Source organism: Neodiprion lecontei, chromosome 6 (genome assembly GCF_021901455.1).
Source record: "Neodiprion lecontei isolate iyNeoLeco1 chromosome 6, iyNeoLeco1.1, whole genome shotgun sequence".
Lineage (NCBI taxonomy): Eukaryota > Metazoa > Arthropoda > Insecta > Hymenoptera > Diprionidae > Neodiprion > Neodiprion lecontei.
In genome coordinates, this window is record NC_060265.1 from 27,439,206 (window position 1) to 27,454,544 (window position 15,339).

Here is a 15,339-nt window from a genome sequence, read left to right on the forward strand (position 1 = left end):
AAATTTAACGACACGGCCAGTCGAAGGTCCGCGTTTCTACGGAGTAATTTACAATCGTGTTTTAAAAAAAAACTATTCTTTTCGCTTATTTTTATTATTATTTATTACTATCATCTTGTGCAACCCTCCCGTCACGTCGTCGTCTCTCTTCATAGACCATATACGTCATTCACTGGAAACAACCCAGGCAGGCGTCCTAGGAGTTCGAGCTGCAAGAGATTTTTTAACAAGGTTTTGTGTGATGGCAGCGCGCGTTGTGGCGGAATGATAAAATAGGTAAAGATGGACGAAAATGGCATGTAAGGTGTTGGTAAATTCCAGTGAAATGTTTGGTTATTTTCGCCGCCTAGGATGGGAGGCTGCATAGGCATAACAAGGGCTAGGAACGGCTCTGTTGACGACACGTCGGGCAACTCTACGAGGACAAATTCAGGTGAGAAACAATATTTTCAACAAACACCAACTAACCTTGGAAATCATGTACACCTAATATGGGTCACCGCATGAAAACTGTAATTTATTCAAAATGCAATTTAGGACTCGATCGCGGTCTCTTACGTTCACATTTTTTTTTTTTTTTAATTTTCAATTTTTTTCCCCAATCCAGAATACCGACTCGTAACATTATGTATATTGCGCGCGATGAAATCACGAAGGAATAAAAAAAAGAAGCAGAAAGAAAGTTTGAAAATAAAAAAAAATTTCGATACTCCTCATTTACGATGTAGCTTTCGTTTTTAGTCACTTCTACCTGTGATTTTAATTTCTATTCGCTGATGTAGGTACATGTTCGAACCTTGTCAAGCTATGACCTAAATAGTAAAACAAATGTCAGACCTCGATCCACGCTACCAAACATAGCCTCAATGGCTCAATAGATTTTCTTTCAATAAAAAGACTAAGTGTTGAACTATTTTTTATGCCAGATTGAAACCTATTCACAAAGCTGCAAGTTCTTTTATTTTTTATTGTTGTATTAGTTATTCCAATCAATAGATCGAGCTATTTGTTGATATCTGTTAAAAAATACAGGTATATAATCATTATTTTACGATGTTTTTCAGCCTATCTGTATTCACCTCAGATAAAATTGTAAAGCAAATGTCAAACCTCGTGCTTTGCGTAATTTAAAAAAAGTTTTGCGTGGTATTTGTAATCCTTCTTTCTGTCACAGATGAAGTTAAAAATATTAACTATGCCATTTATTTTTACAATTTCATGCAGGTAATTCAAGAAAAAACCATCCACTTTGTCACGAAGTGATCAGATGGAAGTCGGATGTTCCTTTGACCGAGGGTCAACTCAGAAGCAAGAGAGATGAATTTTGGGATACCGCGCCAGCTTTTGACGGCCGCAAAGAAATATGGGACGCCTTAAGGGCTGGCGCGACCGCGGCTGAGGCCCAAGACTATCAGTTAGCACAGGCCATTTTGGACGGAGCTAATGTCTCGGTGCCTAATGGATATTTAACTGAGTGTTACGATGAATTGGGAACTAGATATCAGGTTCCGATTTACTGCTTGTCATATCCAATAAATATTGTTAAAGAAGACAGCGGTAGAGATTCGCCAGCTGACTGTTCTGGTAAGATTTACTGAAATATCAAGTATATCTCTAGTTTATAGTGAAAACTGGTATGCTCTGTATCTTCTTAAACTAACTATTTGTTTCTTTTTTCTCTGCCACAGAGCCCGTCGACGGAGGCACAGAAATGACTTTGAAACTTAGGCTGTCTACAACCCTAGGAGATGTTAAATTACCCGTTTATAGTAAAGACACGATAGGAGCTGCCAAGAAAAAGTTGCAGGTTTGATTATTATTATGTGCACTGTTTTTGCAATTTACGATACAATCACATTGCTGTCATTGATTAACAGAATATACAATAATTGCTAATTCTCAATTCACTCTGTCAAATCAGCTTTTCAATTTCGCTTAACGTTCAGGCTTGTCTTTGCTTTAATTTAATTTTTTTTCACCACGATTGTATTTAATTATTCTTTCACTGCACAGAGTCAAGAAGGTCTGGAACCATCGAGGCAAAGGTGGTTTTTTGGCGGAAAACTACTTGGAGACAAAATGCACATAGAAGAAGCTAAGATTCAACAAAGTTACGTAATACAAGTAATTGTAAATCCGGAAAAAATTGACACCAGCCCTACAAAAACTAGTTGAACTCAACAAATTGTATATGGGAGTTAAGTGACGCTAACTTTTACTGCGAAAAAGATCTTTAAAGGACATTCCTTAACACAGACTACTAAAGTTCAACGTGTCTATTCAGTGATGATTTCTGTACTACTCTTATCATTTCCTTATGTTTTTATATTATTTTTCGAATAACGTACGGTGCCACAGTTGGTAACATTCCAGGTTTTTTATAAGGAAGTTTCTACTACCTTTACAATCAAAAATCAGAATAGAAAATAAACATCTTTGTAGAATGCAAAAATGTCATATATATAATAATGAGATATGCCTACATACTTGGATAATTTTGAAATTTTACGCGCAGGTCAGGGGAGTATTTAGATTGAACTAGAAACAGTATAGCGTAAACTTGTACTGTTTGGTAACTGAATTGTTTAGTTCTGCGACATAATTATGTGCTTGATGATAATCGAGTTTGTAGATCGACTGAAATGTAACCAAGTGTTTCACCAGTACAGAACACATTTAAGCAGGCTGTGTTTACTTTTTATGGCAGAGCTTTGGAATTTTTTCTTAACATTTTATTCTTCAGGTATTGAATCGATATAGTGATATAAAATAGTATCTCATTTCCAGCTCAAATCACCACAACAAACTTTATCTTTGATACCATGGCCTAGTGAGAATTCTAGTTAAGACTTGGTCAAAAGACTTACGTTTAAAAATAGACCGTTTGCTCCTTCTTACAAGCATATTAATGTATATTATTGTACTATTTTTTAAACTAAATTCGAAGGCACAGAGTGAAAGTTTTTTGAGGATCGCACAATGAATGTGAGGAAACGTTTTTATGTTGCTGAATTAGTATTGAGGTAGAAATCGAACTAGTCGACAAAGTTTTGATACACGCGTGAATGTATGTATATTTTTTTTCAAGTAGTAAAGTACTTCTGATCAAAAGATTTTGAAGCGCATACACACACGTCACACGTTTGCCATAAAGATCTTTGTACACATTAACCAGGTGAATAGCGAGCTCGAAGCCTAATTTTTCACTTGCAATTTTTTAGAATCCTTTAAATTTAGCTACATGGTGTCTCAATCAAAATATCACGGCTGGAAATTTTTGGAAAAGACCAGCTTTAATGCTGACTTAGTTGAAGCAAATACTCTGTCCATCTCTCTGTAAACGAATGAAGCTAGATAATGTTGGACAGGACTCGATGCTTCAATTTCTTTGTTTTCAGTCGTTATTCAGCCTGATTTCGTTTCTTCTTTCGCAACTTACATCCTGAATACACCAATATAGAGTAATGACGCTTTTCCCGATCGATGATTTCGCGACGATCAATTCAACTAATATACATATACATAATATGACCATCCTTCACAAACTGGGCGTTTATATAATATATTTAGGCGTATGTATTTTAATTTATAAATTACCAGCAACAACTATATATTATATTATTATATAAATACGGTAATTAGAAGACAGTTTAATATAACTCAGTTTGCGAAAGATTTTTCAATACCTAATTAACTACGACTATAATATATGCGTGTACATATTTCATATTTTATGCATTTCCTTAATGTAACTACCTGCCAGTTTAAATTATTTTGGTATCGAACGAGGTATTTACCAAGATTAAAATTTGGTAATATGCGAAGTATTGTGGTTTGTCTGGCTTCTTGGGTTAGTATCGCCAAGTATCAATATCATTTTCAAATAGAGTAGACAAATTGTATGGAAAACATTTAAGTGAAAGAGAAACGCACTCCTTCAACTTCTACAAATCTCGTATAGTGGTGAAAATTATGCATAATATTGGACATTTTACTTGACAAGGTCTTTGTAAAATAATGACTTCATTGCTGATCCAACATTACAAATCTAACTGAACGATTACGCAAGAAATTTTTGACTAGCAATCAACAAAGAGCGTTGTAAATCTTGAAAATTTTTAGTGCCTCGAATTACCCTGCAGACAATAGAAGAATAGACTTAACGAAAAAAAAAAAAAAATTTCCGTTCACCTTAGTTTTGTGATAAACTAAGTGCTCTTTGAAAGTCTGCATAGTTCAGTAATAAAAAAATCAATTCTCTTTGTAATGAAAATAAAGGTAGTTTCGCATTTATGTACTGTAATATATTTCATAACTATCAATTAATAACTTTTTCATAGTTCAACTTGTAAATGCGTAAACAAATTTTGTCAGACTGATGCAACTATAATCATGAAAAAAAATTCGAAAAAAATAAACAATATATTTATCACAGAAGTCTCATACAAAGAAAATTAGTCCTTGGATTATAAAATTTTCTTGTTAAGGAGTCTTTTATAATGTTTTTATAACTCATTACAAGATGAATGCTATTCATTCAAAATAGAATCTGCATTCAAATTTTTTCAAGCAATTTGCAAACTTTATGTGACAGTTATAGCGTATATAAAAGGAGGGAACCTTGCAATCATTACACAGCCATGTTACAAAAATACTCTTAGATATGTTGCGTTTTGTAAGGAAGCAACGACCACGCAACAAGAGACACGTTGAGAATGTAAATATAAAAAGTGTAACAATTTAAAAGTGCAATTTCTATAGCATGTGGTGATTTCATCACGCAAATGATGTTGCCACATTGGACCAATGTGTATAAGAAAACAATTACAAGAAAAAAAATTGATTAAAATAAATTACAAAAGGAACAAAAACTCTATGATGAAGTAATTTAGCGACCGATTGGAAATGACGAACTTAGTGTAACTGCTGATGAAATTGAGTGATTTCGACATCGAAATTGGGGTTACAAGTCTAGTAATCGAAACCTCTGAAGGAAAAGAACGTTTTTTGAAAGAGTCAAACGGTATATGTATACATATATGACGCAGCGATAAATTCTAATTAATTAGATAGCAAATAAATCTTGAAAATTTTCATTTTCTTAATGAAAATTAACGTCATTCACACACATATGTATTAAATATCCTATCAAGTCCATTCAGTGAAAAATTTATTCTGAAAACAAAATTAAATAAATAACAAATGTTAAAAATAAATATCAAACTAACTCGGTTTATACTATGTAAGGCAATATTTTAATGTTTGACAAAATTATATAGAATTCAAATGTTGTATTATTTAAGAACAAAAAATAAAAATAAAAGAATTAAATACGTAAGCTTCGATATTATTGTCATAGGTTTAATGTGATAGTATATATAATTAAAATTAATTTTTACAATTAACTATAATATGACTGCACACTAAGTTGACAAATAAATTAGCATAATGTTGTAAACTCATCATCATTTTCTCTTCAACATCTTTTCCTACTTTTCAGTTTGGACGTGCTTAATTTGATTGTGGCTTCATGATTCGTATTCAAAGTAAAAACAGAACAAGTTCATCCTTGGCAAAATACTAAAGGCAATTTCTGAGATTTTTCATAATACAGAATAACAATAAAATCTAACAATTGTGAATCTTGAATTGTAAATTGTATTTTTTATTACTGTCATATCATCGCAGCACTCTATTTTACATTTCTATAATTATTCGCAAAGCAATACTATATTGTACAAACCTGGAGCTAACTGGTGGAAACATTCATTTGGGTAGACGTTTAACGTATTTTAATTCATGGCAAAGCCACGTCGCTGCAGAGAGTAGTGCCAAACTTCCAGACTGATGGGAAGCTGCTAGTGGGACGGGAACATAATGTAAAAGTGTCGTAATGCCCAGAAGAACCTGCAGGTACCCTAAACATAAAACAGCCATTGCAGCCTTAGCCCCCCGTCCAGGCAAGGTGTACTTCCGTGAAATCCACCAAGTTGCTGTTATCATGGAAAGTGTTGTAATACCCTGAAATAAGATAATATTACAGAGAAATCAATTTGCGGCTTGAAATTACAAAAAGTATTTAAATATTAATGAGATAACTCACTAATATTCTATGATCAAATTGTACGGTTGTTGGATTTTCAGTGAAATTTCTAAGTGTAGGTGAAATGGCGAGTATGTCGTCAGGTATCCATTTGTCTCCCATTTTCGGAAATGAGTTATAGACAAGTCCAGCATCCATTCCGGCAACAAAGGCGCCAGATATGGCCGTGAGGAAGATAAGGCCCTTTGTTGAATGGGTCATCATTCGAAGTTTTCGCAGACCCTTTGTAATATTGGTATCAAATTTTCGCGTACCAAAATAATCAACTGCCACTTTCTGTGCTGGAATTAATTTGTCCAAAGCGTTATAGAGAAAGCCAGTGTAGATAATAAATGCTAACCCAAGGTGTGAGGCCAGGCGGTATTGAGAAACTCTCGGTACATCAGAAGGACCGTTGAATCTGTCCTCTAGCCCAGATTTGACCATGTACCAGCCCATTAATCCTTGCATGCCAATCAAGGTTCCAAGAGCAGTAACTCTAAGCTTTGTTTTCTTATCAAACCAACCCTTTGTCCAGAAAAATGTTGCCGGAATTATGAAAGCAGCACCTATCAGGCGACCCCATGTTCTATGCAAGTATTCCATCCACCAGATGCGCTTGAATTCTTCCAGTGTTATGTTTTTGTTCGTTCTGTGAAACACAGAAATGTTTAGCTCATTGGAAGTCGGAAATAACCAAGTTTTGAATACAAGTAAATATGTGGTATCGTGAAATTGTAAGTAATCAAATGATAAAGGTTGTACAAATAATGTGTAGGATTTCTTACATTTTGAATTCTGGAAACTCTTTGTACTTCTCAAACTCTTCAATCCAGTCATGTTCCGTTAAGGGCATTCTTTCTCCGAGTAATTTCCACGTCACCATAGATAATCCAGATTCTGTGAGTCTGGTTATGCCTCCTGAACGTGGAGGCAAGGTGAAGTAATTATGAAAACAGTGATCAGAATAAGATACTTTATTGCGTTATCACGGAAAATTTTCAGTCTTATAAGCAGGTAACTGGTAATACAATAATTTATAACGACTCGGAGCTCGGATAGGTTTGTATGTGAGATAAATAGAAATTCAATGATTTGAATTACAAACCAGATTAGGAATAGGTAAAGCATCTACTCTTAATGGCACGTTGACAAATGCATAGTGCACACGCCCCGATCATTTTCCATAAGTCTGATCTGTTACTACTTTAACAATGTAGCGAACGCAATAGTAAAAAATTATATAACCCACAATACCTAAAGCTACTGCAATGAAAACCATTCCACTACATGTCAGCATCCAGGTGCCGACAATCTTCTTTGAATTTGGAGTTGCTTTGGATGCATAATTCAGTGCTATGGTACCAGTCTGTCTTAGTAGGCTCTGAAACTGTGATGTTAAATCAATTTACTAATAGTATAACACAGTACTGCAACGAAATGATTCAAATATTTCACTGTCATTTACCCTTCCTGCTTGAACGGGAATCCTTGGAAAAATGGACAGCCCATTTGTGCGTGACGCTTTTCTTGTCAGCGAGGCGATGAATGTTCGTCTGACATAACACGAACCTGTCAGATTAGCTCGACCAAGAATTTTGGTAGACTGACGAGCAACGCTCAACATCGTGTTTCTGTATAATAACGCAATGTGATGAAATATTTTGCGTGATGTAATACTGTAGGTAACTGAGGTAAATATTTGAGGTTAGGTTAGGTTAGATTGACTTACGTGATTGTAAAACAGTTTCTTGAATTATTATATTTTTTAAAATTAAATACGCCGGAAGGAATGAATCTAATTTTTAACCGTTAATGTTTTCTTTTATATCACTTCAACTAAAAGCTAGGCGAAACTCACAACTGATACGCAACAAATGCTCAATACTACTGACACTTTAACAGCAGACGACTCGAGACTACATCGCGAATAGCGATAGATCTATAGGTCTAATCTTCGATTAATTTCAAACGTGTAGAAATCACTGACACATACGTAACTGATACATTTCACAGTTGAAAGGCTGACGAGACTTTTCATATTTCGTCCATGTTATCTTATTATTAGGTGAAGAAGAAGATTTCATGTTATGTGCAATTCTCGCGTTCTTAACGGTGGCGATTAGAAAATCATCGATGCCACAGTTTTAATAGTAAGATTTCGCCTGTGTGTAGGCAATCGCTTCAGTTATTCGTTTATGTCTTACAATTAGTTGTTCGTCAGATGTAATGATAGTTGCCTGACGACAGGCGGATTCAAGCTTATTTCTACTCCCTGACTTCATCTTGTATTCCTGATAAATAACAATGCGACCACGGTCGATACGCAAAACGGACCGAAGTATTATACGAGAAAAACTGCAAACGTTTAACATGATAATCAGCAATTTCCGCAACTTCGTACTGTTGGGAATCACGCGCAATCGTCTCAAACGATTTACGCATGATACTGAGAGCGAATATCACCTTGCATTAGAATGATTTTATCGCTTACGGTAAAAAATTCACCATTTCTTTAAACTAGTCAGCTGAAAATGCAGAAATATAATCTGTATGGGTAATAAAATAAGCCCAACAGTTGACGAGCTGAGACAAATGAATTCTTGAAACATAAAAAAAAACACGTTTTACCATCCGTCAGGATGACGTTTTAGAAATACATTATTTTCGGCCACCTAAAATGCGTTCAAAATTGAACTTTTCGGTAAAAATTAGAAAATAGTTTTCCAAAATCGTTGAGCACACTTAAAAAAATGATCGTTTAATTTTCGGCCATATCAAAATTTTATTTTAAAATGGCAAAGGCCAAAGGGCAAGCGGCAAGTAAGTCAGGAGAGGTTGTCACGATATTTGTAGGTCAAGCTGGAACCCAGATGGCAAATGCATGCTGGGAACTTTTTTGCTTGGAACATGGAATCAAGTCGGATGGATATCTTTACGACGGTTTCAAAGTAGTCGATAAGTCGTTTCAGAAATTCTTCGCTCCGTCTCAAGTAACTCTATTAAATGATACGCTCTCGTTACCGAGTTAATCAACGAGTTGTCCTTTTTACTATCTCACGCTTACTCTTTGCGAAGAGTAAGAATAAGTTCTATGTTTATTTACTTATTTTTTTTTTTTGAGAGGGATCATTGACACGTTTTTACATCGTCTCTCAGTTAGTACTGTAAATCTTTTTCTGCGTTAAGGCTAGCAAAATGGTACCTCGCACAGTGATTGTAGATCTTGAGCCAACAGTGATCGACGAAATCCGAACCGGTGCCTACAGAGATCTATTTGATCCATCGTCATTGATATCTGGCAAGGAAGACGCAGCTAATTGTTACGCTAGAGGCTATTATTCGGTGGGATCTGAGGCAATAGATCTCGTCCTCGATCGCGTTCGAAAAGTATCAGAAGGATGTCCGAAATTGTCCGGATTCATCGTTTTCAGGTCTACAATAAAAATGTTATTATAAACGTATTTCCAATGAAAAGAAAAGTGAAAGTGTTCGGAAATTTACAAAATTATTCAACGCTTTCTAAATATACATACCTATATCATACGTCGTTCATGAATCGTGTCACGTGACAAGGAGGAAAAGGGTATCTTGTCAACAGCATTTGCAATCAGTAATCAGATACTGCAGTTCTCGGTAAACGATCTTTTCTACCTGTTGTACGTAAACAAACAAAAAAACAGTATCATAGGCTCATGAGAAACGTATTTTGAATTGAATGTTACAAAGTTTATATGTGATATCATGACCTCATAAGAGAGATAGTAAAAATATGTAATTTAAAGGCACATAAAGTAGATGTCAGTTTCAAGGAAAAATTACGAATCATTAATCGCTGTTAAACCGTTCAAGAGCGGAATGTTACCGGGAAGTATGAAAGATTATATGATTCCTAGTATCCCTCCTTTATTACCCTACAGTAAGATTCCACTCTCATTGTCAAATGGTGACAAACGGCAAGCTCATCGTAACCTTTCGCTAAATTTGTTCAGTGTCACGCCCTCTCCACGATAACTATCGCTCTCAAATAAATATTGCTCATATAAACTAAATAAATTTCCAAATATAAATGTAAACAATCACAAAAAAATGGTTAATCTGGTTGAATTTGAGGGGTGTTCGAGTTGAGATAATATTATGAAACAAAATTTACATTCGTTAGTCTTATTGCTTAAATAATTTGAGTACTGCTGGATTGAACGAACCCAAAATCTAATCAATTCTAAGTTAGGCAGAATCCCGTTTATTGAGACAAAAATCATAAAACTCCGTTAATTCATTTTCTCGAGATTTTCTCAAAGAATAAATTTTCTATACCTCGAAACGTTAAGATCTAGATCTAGCGAAAAATCGACTTTTTTTTATTTCTCAGAATAGTGGAAAGTTAAAGATATTTTATACACGCGCAATTAACAATATCTAACACAGGGGTCATATTTATATTAAAAAGATCAAACGCACCGACCTGAAAGAGATAAAAATAATGTAAATTCTTTTTGACAACTGTGCATGATCACGTAATATGTAAGCAGATCTTTCGGCGGTGGTACAGGAAGCGGCTTCACCGCTCTACTGCTCGAAAGCCTGTCCGCTGATTACAGCAAGAAGTCAAAATTGGACCTTGCGATTTATCCGGCACCCCACATTTCCACAGCAGTCGTCGAGCCCTACAATTCCGTACTGACAACGCACGGCACCCTAGATTTTGAAGACTGTTGCTTCATCGCGGACAACGAAGCTCTGTACGAAATATGCGACAGGTAGACACACCTGTACACATGTGTATATCGCGTGCACGCGATTCCTGATAAATTTTTTTACCTTTTACCGAAAATCACCATCGAGAGATTAAAACTTTGCAGAGAAGATTCCAATGTTTTATTTATATTTATTTATTTATTCATTTCTTTCTTTTTTTTCTTTGCAATCCGTGCAGTTACTCACGTAGTTTCCGAAGGTATAATTGGCATCACCCTTAGGAATCTCAACGTGCCACGACCGACTTATACAAATCTGAACCGGCTGTTGGCCCAAGTGGTTTCAAGCATTACGGCATCCTTGAGATTTGAAGGGGCGATAAACGTCAGCCTTGAAGAATTCCAGACGAACCTGGTTCCCTATCCTCGAATTCACTTCCCGCTGGTTACCTACTCGCCTATTACAAGTTGCTGCAAGGCCGTCTACGAGGAGTCGAGTGTCGCGCAAATAACGAACGAGTGTTTCGAGCCATCGAATCAGGTATGCACCTACCTATCTACGTGTGGGAAAAATAATTTCCGACGTCTATCGCGATCAGTCGACGCTAATTAATCGCCGTGATTCGCAGCTGGTCAAGTGCGATCCCCGTAAGGGGGCCTACTTGAGCTGCTGTCTGCTTTACAGAGGGGACGTCAGCCCGACGGACGTGAACCGGGCGATATCGTCGCTGAAGCAGCACAAGTCGATAAAGTTCGTCGATTGGTGCCCAACAGGATTCAAGGTTCTCCTTTTGCTCACTTATAATCAGTCCCATTTTTAACCGCAACGATTCGGCTGACAAAAAGAAATTTCAAGGCCCCCCTTTCAACGCGTTATAACGTTTCGTCCTCAATTTTCAGCTGGGCATCAATTATCAGCCGCCGTTTACGGTCCCGGGTGGCGATTTGTCGAAGACGTCCCGTTCCCTCGTCATGGTGAGCAACAACACGGCCGTAAGACACGCCTGGGCCCGAATCGGCAACAAGTATGATCTGATGTTCAAGAAGAGGGCATTCGTTCATCACTACATCGGCGAGGGGATGGAAGAGGAGGAGTTTCAGGATGCTCGTGACGACATAGCTGCTCTGATTGAAGATTACAAAGAAATAAACATGTGATGGATTGCTTGTTGTGGAAGAGTTTTCTAGGACGTTGAGGAGAAATTGACCATCGGGGAATTTACCTCGGGCTTATCGAATCGGATATGATTATGATAATTCTTGGATGCAGGAGAGTCTGTGAGCTCTTTGTGATTGAGTTGATTGCGCGCTGATTTCGGTGATCGATTAAACCGAATTCAATTAGCCCGTCAATTAACTTTTACGTCAACACCTGATGACGATTATATATGTAAATGTGCTTGCGGGACTTCACCTTCCAAGTATTACACGTGCGCCGATATTGTGTTTGGAAATTGCCTCGATCGCAACGGATTCATTAGCGCGAATCTGCACGAATTGATTCTTCGACGAGTAGCGTTGAATGGGGACTTTAATTAGGTTGTAGTTATTTTCAGAAAAACTTGATGTCTCGAACAACGGAGGAACATCAATTACGCACATAAAGAACCGAGGCTTAGGCTTGTAACCGAAACTCCTTAATTGAATTAATTTATGATCATGTAATCGACTTTTTACCGGGAGATAATTACAACTAATTACTGTTAGAAGTATTATTGCACATAAATATGCATATACGTACATCGTTAGACCTCCCACGACTTTTTGCTTGCACATGCACGAATCAAATCTGGCAAAAGTAACAATAAACAAATTCCAAAATCATATTTACGGTACATTTATAATTTCAACGACAATACCGTGCGACATTGTAGCTACGTAAATATTGTCGTGGATTGATATCGGGTACATTGCATAAAACACATACATACGCTAAATGTAGTGTAACCAAAAATAACCGACGGGAGATGATATTATGCTCGAGCTGATAATTTGATTTACTGCATCCAGGAAAATCCGCTATCATATTATAATCTTTCAACATAAGTATTATAAATCATGTCAATTATATACATTTCGGTTTGAAATAATTTAATTAAAGATAATTATACAAGTTGACAAAAATTCCAACTGCTACCGAAATTACGACTTAAAATTAACGATGTAATCTAAACGATAATATTTGAATCACGTGCACGATTCTAATATCTATCTGTATAGGCATACTTTTTCTATTATTATTTTATTTTATTTTTTCTTCAATCCCTCACGCGGCGTACGCGACAATGTGGCGAACGCACTTGAAAGACCATTACTTATCATGTTTCAGAGTTTGAATTTAGAATTCGTTCAATTGGCGTTTCTAGACGTACAGTAATTGAACTGCGGGTAGAAGAGGTGACGCAGAACAATTACGCGTAACGTGACAAATTCTCGGTTATTGGTACAATGGAAACGTTGGACGGTACTGAAAGTAGAGTTTTCAGTCGGTCCGTTGTCCGCTTCTCTCAACCGAGGTATACAGATTTGTGTGTATATTACAAACACACATTATATACGAGTTGCTTTCCATGATGGCAAAGCATATAAAATTAACCACAAGAACAACGAACGCCGAGAGAAGGGAATGGCGGTCGAGTTTAAAGGTCCAACAACGCGATGTGTTGCGTCTGAGATTATGCGCGGTTCAATAGGTTAAATTGTAATTAATTAAACCTCTTGATGAAAAAAACAAAGAACTTGGCGTAACGTATCGAATAACGGGCGGAAGAAAACGTGGGTCAAGTCTCACTAAGAGTTCCCGTGACTCAAACTGCTCTCAAGATTGGAATATTTCAGGATTCCTTACTCGATGCTACACGTGTATAAGCACAAATATTTGAAGACGCAATCGCGATGTGGACTTTATGCCTATATGTAATTGAACGGGTCACATACAACGTCGCGGAAATTTTTCTAAATACGGATGGGACAGTGGACATGATAATTAATGAATTATCTTTCGTTGACAGAGGGACGTTATAATGCATGCTCGGCATGTTCTACACGCGTGCAAGCTCCATGGGAGGCACAACGAGTGTGATTTACTAAGGCGATGACTTATCGCCGTATTTCTTTTACTTTCGTATCCATACCAACATTATCAAATATAGTTACATGAATACGGTACTCGGTGCAATAACACGTGTTATAACGATAATGGGGTATTAATCATTTTTGTAACTACCGTCGTTGTCGCTATTTTTTTTATCTTCATTATTATGGTTACTTTTGGTATTGTTTGAAATGATTATGAAACTTTGAACGTCAGTACACATCGCATATGACGTGGGGAATAACGTCAGACGATTAACTTCGATCCCGTTTTGTTCACTGGCCTACTTTTGTTACGGATTCTGAAACTGAAAGTGACGTTAAAGTCACTTGTTTTAGCTGATAACTTATCGATGTTTTTGTTTTTTTATTTATTTTTTTTTCATTTTGGATGATTCAAACCCGACCCGGAATGTGATGCATAGTAAAATACACGCTGCAATGGGTATCTCGTGTCGATCACGTGCCAAGTTTTTCATAGCAATTTCTATTCACGAACCGCGAAGACTTTTCAATTTCATGTTACTACAGAAAATATAAAAATACAGTATCGACGAGTCGTGTAATCTCTTTCCGGTCTAAATGATGACATGCGAAAAGAACACGACCTGTAAATTATTTTCATATGACAAAGCTGTCTACAAAGTCCGTACGATTTTTTTGTTAAAATTTTTCTTACGAATGTGTAAATTACTCACATATAATCACTGAACGTAATAACACATTATTTGTAAAGGATCATAAATGCGTCAATGCGTAATGAAAATGTCAGTGGGTCTTTGCGTACGATAATACGACTTACGTAAAGTTTATAAAGTTGCGTTATTCGACCGAGTGGAGGAAAAAATGATGGGGAATAAAAAAGAAGAACGACAAAAACGAGGAAGATGCGAAGAGTAACTGTTTTTCCGGAATAAACATTTGTCTACCCGGGAGGGGATAGAAACTAGTGTAACCGACCCGCGATTTCATTTATCAAAGAAGTGACGTGGGTGCGATCGGTATAAATAAGCAGTGCTGACCGCGGCTGGACATTAGTTTCCAAGTAGCTGTCAGTGAGTGCGAATGAATAACTGAACGCCGATACTAAACGCTGCGCAACAGCTTCTTCGATATAACTGCAAAGTTATATTATCACCAATTCTAGTCATTTTTTACCTGGTACCAAACAACCAACACTACCAAGCAAAGTAAGTTGTACAATATTTCTTAAACTTCATCAAGTTCGATTATCCGGTTCGACAATTCACATAATTGTTTTGTTTCGAATTTTCTCAAGGGTAGAAGAATTATGGTAAAATTAAAAAATGGCTGAACAATACTGGAGTTTCTATTTAAATGAATAATTCTGATTCTATAGATAGAGTAATAACGAGAATCTTCATTTATTACTTACAACATTTGTCTTTTTTACGTTGATAAATAAGTTTTGAAGTGTCTGGTTGATAGTATAAGCAGCAAATAGCA

The 15,339-nt window shown here is 36.3% G+C and overlaps 3 protein-coding genes across 8 annotated transcripts; 2 read left to right on the forward strand and 1 right to left on the reverse strand.

Moving 5' to 3' along the window:
• Window positions 1-155: 155 nt before the first annotated feature.
• LOC107220016 (ubiquitin domain-containing protein 1) lies at window positions 156-5,335 on the forward strand. 2 transcript variants are annotated; one of them, XM_046743030.1, is made up of 5 exons: window positions 156-276; window positions 351-433; window positions 1,225-1,584; window positions 1,689-1,807; window positions 2,014-5,335. In XM_046743030.1, the coding sequence occupies exons 2-5, from the start codon at window positions 352-354 to the stop codon at window positions 2,173-2,175; spliced, it is 723 nt and encodes a 240-aa protein (XP_046598986.1). In that variant the 5' UTR covers window positions 156-276; window position 351; the 3' UTR covers window positions 2,176-5,335. The 2 variants fall into 2 exon arrangements, with proteins under 2 accessions (XP_046598986.1, XP_015513887.1); XM_015658401.2 differs by lacking the exon at window positions 156-276 and having other exon boundaries at window positions 297-433.
• LOC107220031 (cytochrome c oxidase assembly protein COX15 homolog) lies at window positions 3,092-9,422 on the reverse strand. 5 transcript variants are annotated; one of them, XM_046743020.1, is made up of 6 exons: window positions 9,288-9,422; window positions 7,551-7,716; window positions 7,340-7,472; window positions 6,871-7,003; window positions 6,104-6,734; window positions 3,092-6,021 (listed from the first exon to the last, which is right to left on the reverse strand). In XM_046743020.1, the coding sequence occupies exons 2-6, from the start codon at window positions 7,707-7,709 to the stop codon at window positions 5,767-5,769; spliced, it is 1,311 nt and encodes a 436-aa protein (XP_046598976.1). In that variant the 5' UTR covers window positions 7,710-7,716; window positions 9,288-9,422; the 3' UTR covers window positions 3,092-5,766. The 5 variants fall into 5 exon arrangements, with proteins under 5 accessions (XP_046598976.1, XP_046598977.1, XP_015513911.1 ...); XM_046743021.1 differs by lacking the exon at window positions 9,288-9,422 and adding an exon at window positions 7,815-8,334 and having other exon boundaries at window positions 7,340-7,466; XM_015658425.2 differs by lacking the exon at window positions 9,288-9,422 and adding an exon at window positions 7,815-8,307.
• LOC107220017 (tubulin alpha-8 chain-like) lies at window positions 8,878-12,817 on the forward strand. Its single transcript, XM_015658402.2, has 6 exons — window positions 8,878-9,075; window positions 9,272-9,516; window positions 10,615-10,842; window positions 11,062-11,320; window positions 11,409-11,561; window positions 11,680-12,817. Exons 1-6 carry the CDS (start codon window positions 8,878-8,880, stop codon window positions 11,935-11,937), a joined length of 1,341 nt encoding a protein of 446 aa, XP_015513888.2. The 3' UTR covers window positions 11,938-12,817.
• The last annotated feature ends 2,522 nt before the right edge of the window (window positions 12,818-15,339 follow it).

Coding starts and splice junctions, on each gene's coding strand:
- LOC107220016 (XM_046743030.1), top strand. CDS start 352: ATGGGAGGCTGCATAGGCATAACAAGGGCTAGGAACGGCTCTGTTGAC. Junction 434..1,224: donor CTCTACGAGGACAAATTCAG/GTGAGAAACAAT, acceptor AATTTCATGCAG/GTAATTCAAGAAAAAACCAT. Junction 1,585..1,688: donor TTCGCCAGCTGACTGTTCTG/GTAAGATTTACT, acceptor TCTCTGCCACAG/AGCCCGTCGACGGAGGCACA.
- LOC107220031 (XM_046743020.1), bottom strand. CDS start 7,709: ATGTTGAGCGTTGCTCGTCAGTCTACCAAAATTCTTGGTCGAGCTAAT. Junction 7,004..7,339: donor TTTCATTGCAGTAGCTTTAG/GTATTGTGGGTT, acceptor CTCCACGTTCAG/GAGGCATAACCAGACTCACA. Junction 6,735..6,870: donor GAGTTTCCAGAATTCAAAAT/GTAAGAAATCCT, acceptor TGTGTTTCACAG/AACGAACAAAAACATAACAC.
- LOC107220017 (XM_015658402.2), top strand. CDS start 8,878: ATGGCAAAGGCCAAAGGGCAAGCGGCAAGTAAGTCAGGAGAGGTTGTC. Junction 9,076..9,271: donor AATTCTTCGCTCCGTCTCAA/GTAACTCTATTA, acceptor TTCTGCGTTAAG/GCTAGCAAAATGGTACCTCG. Junction 11,321..11,408: donor GTTTCGAGCCATCGAATCAG/GTATGCACCTAC, acceptor CGTGATTCGCAG/CTGGTCAAGTGCGATCCCCG.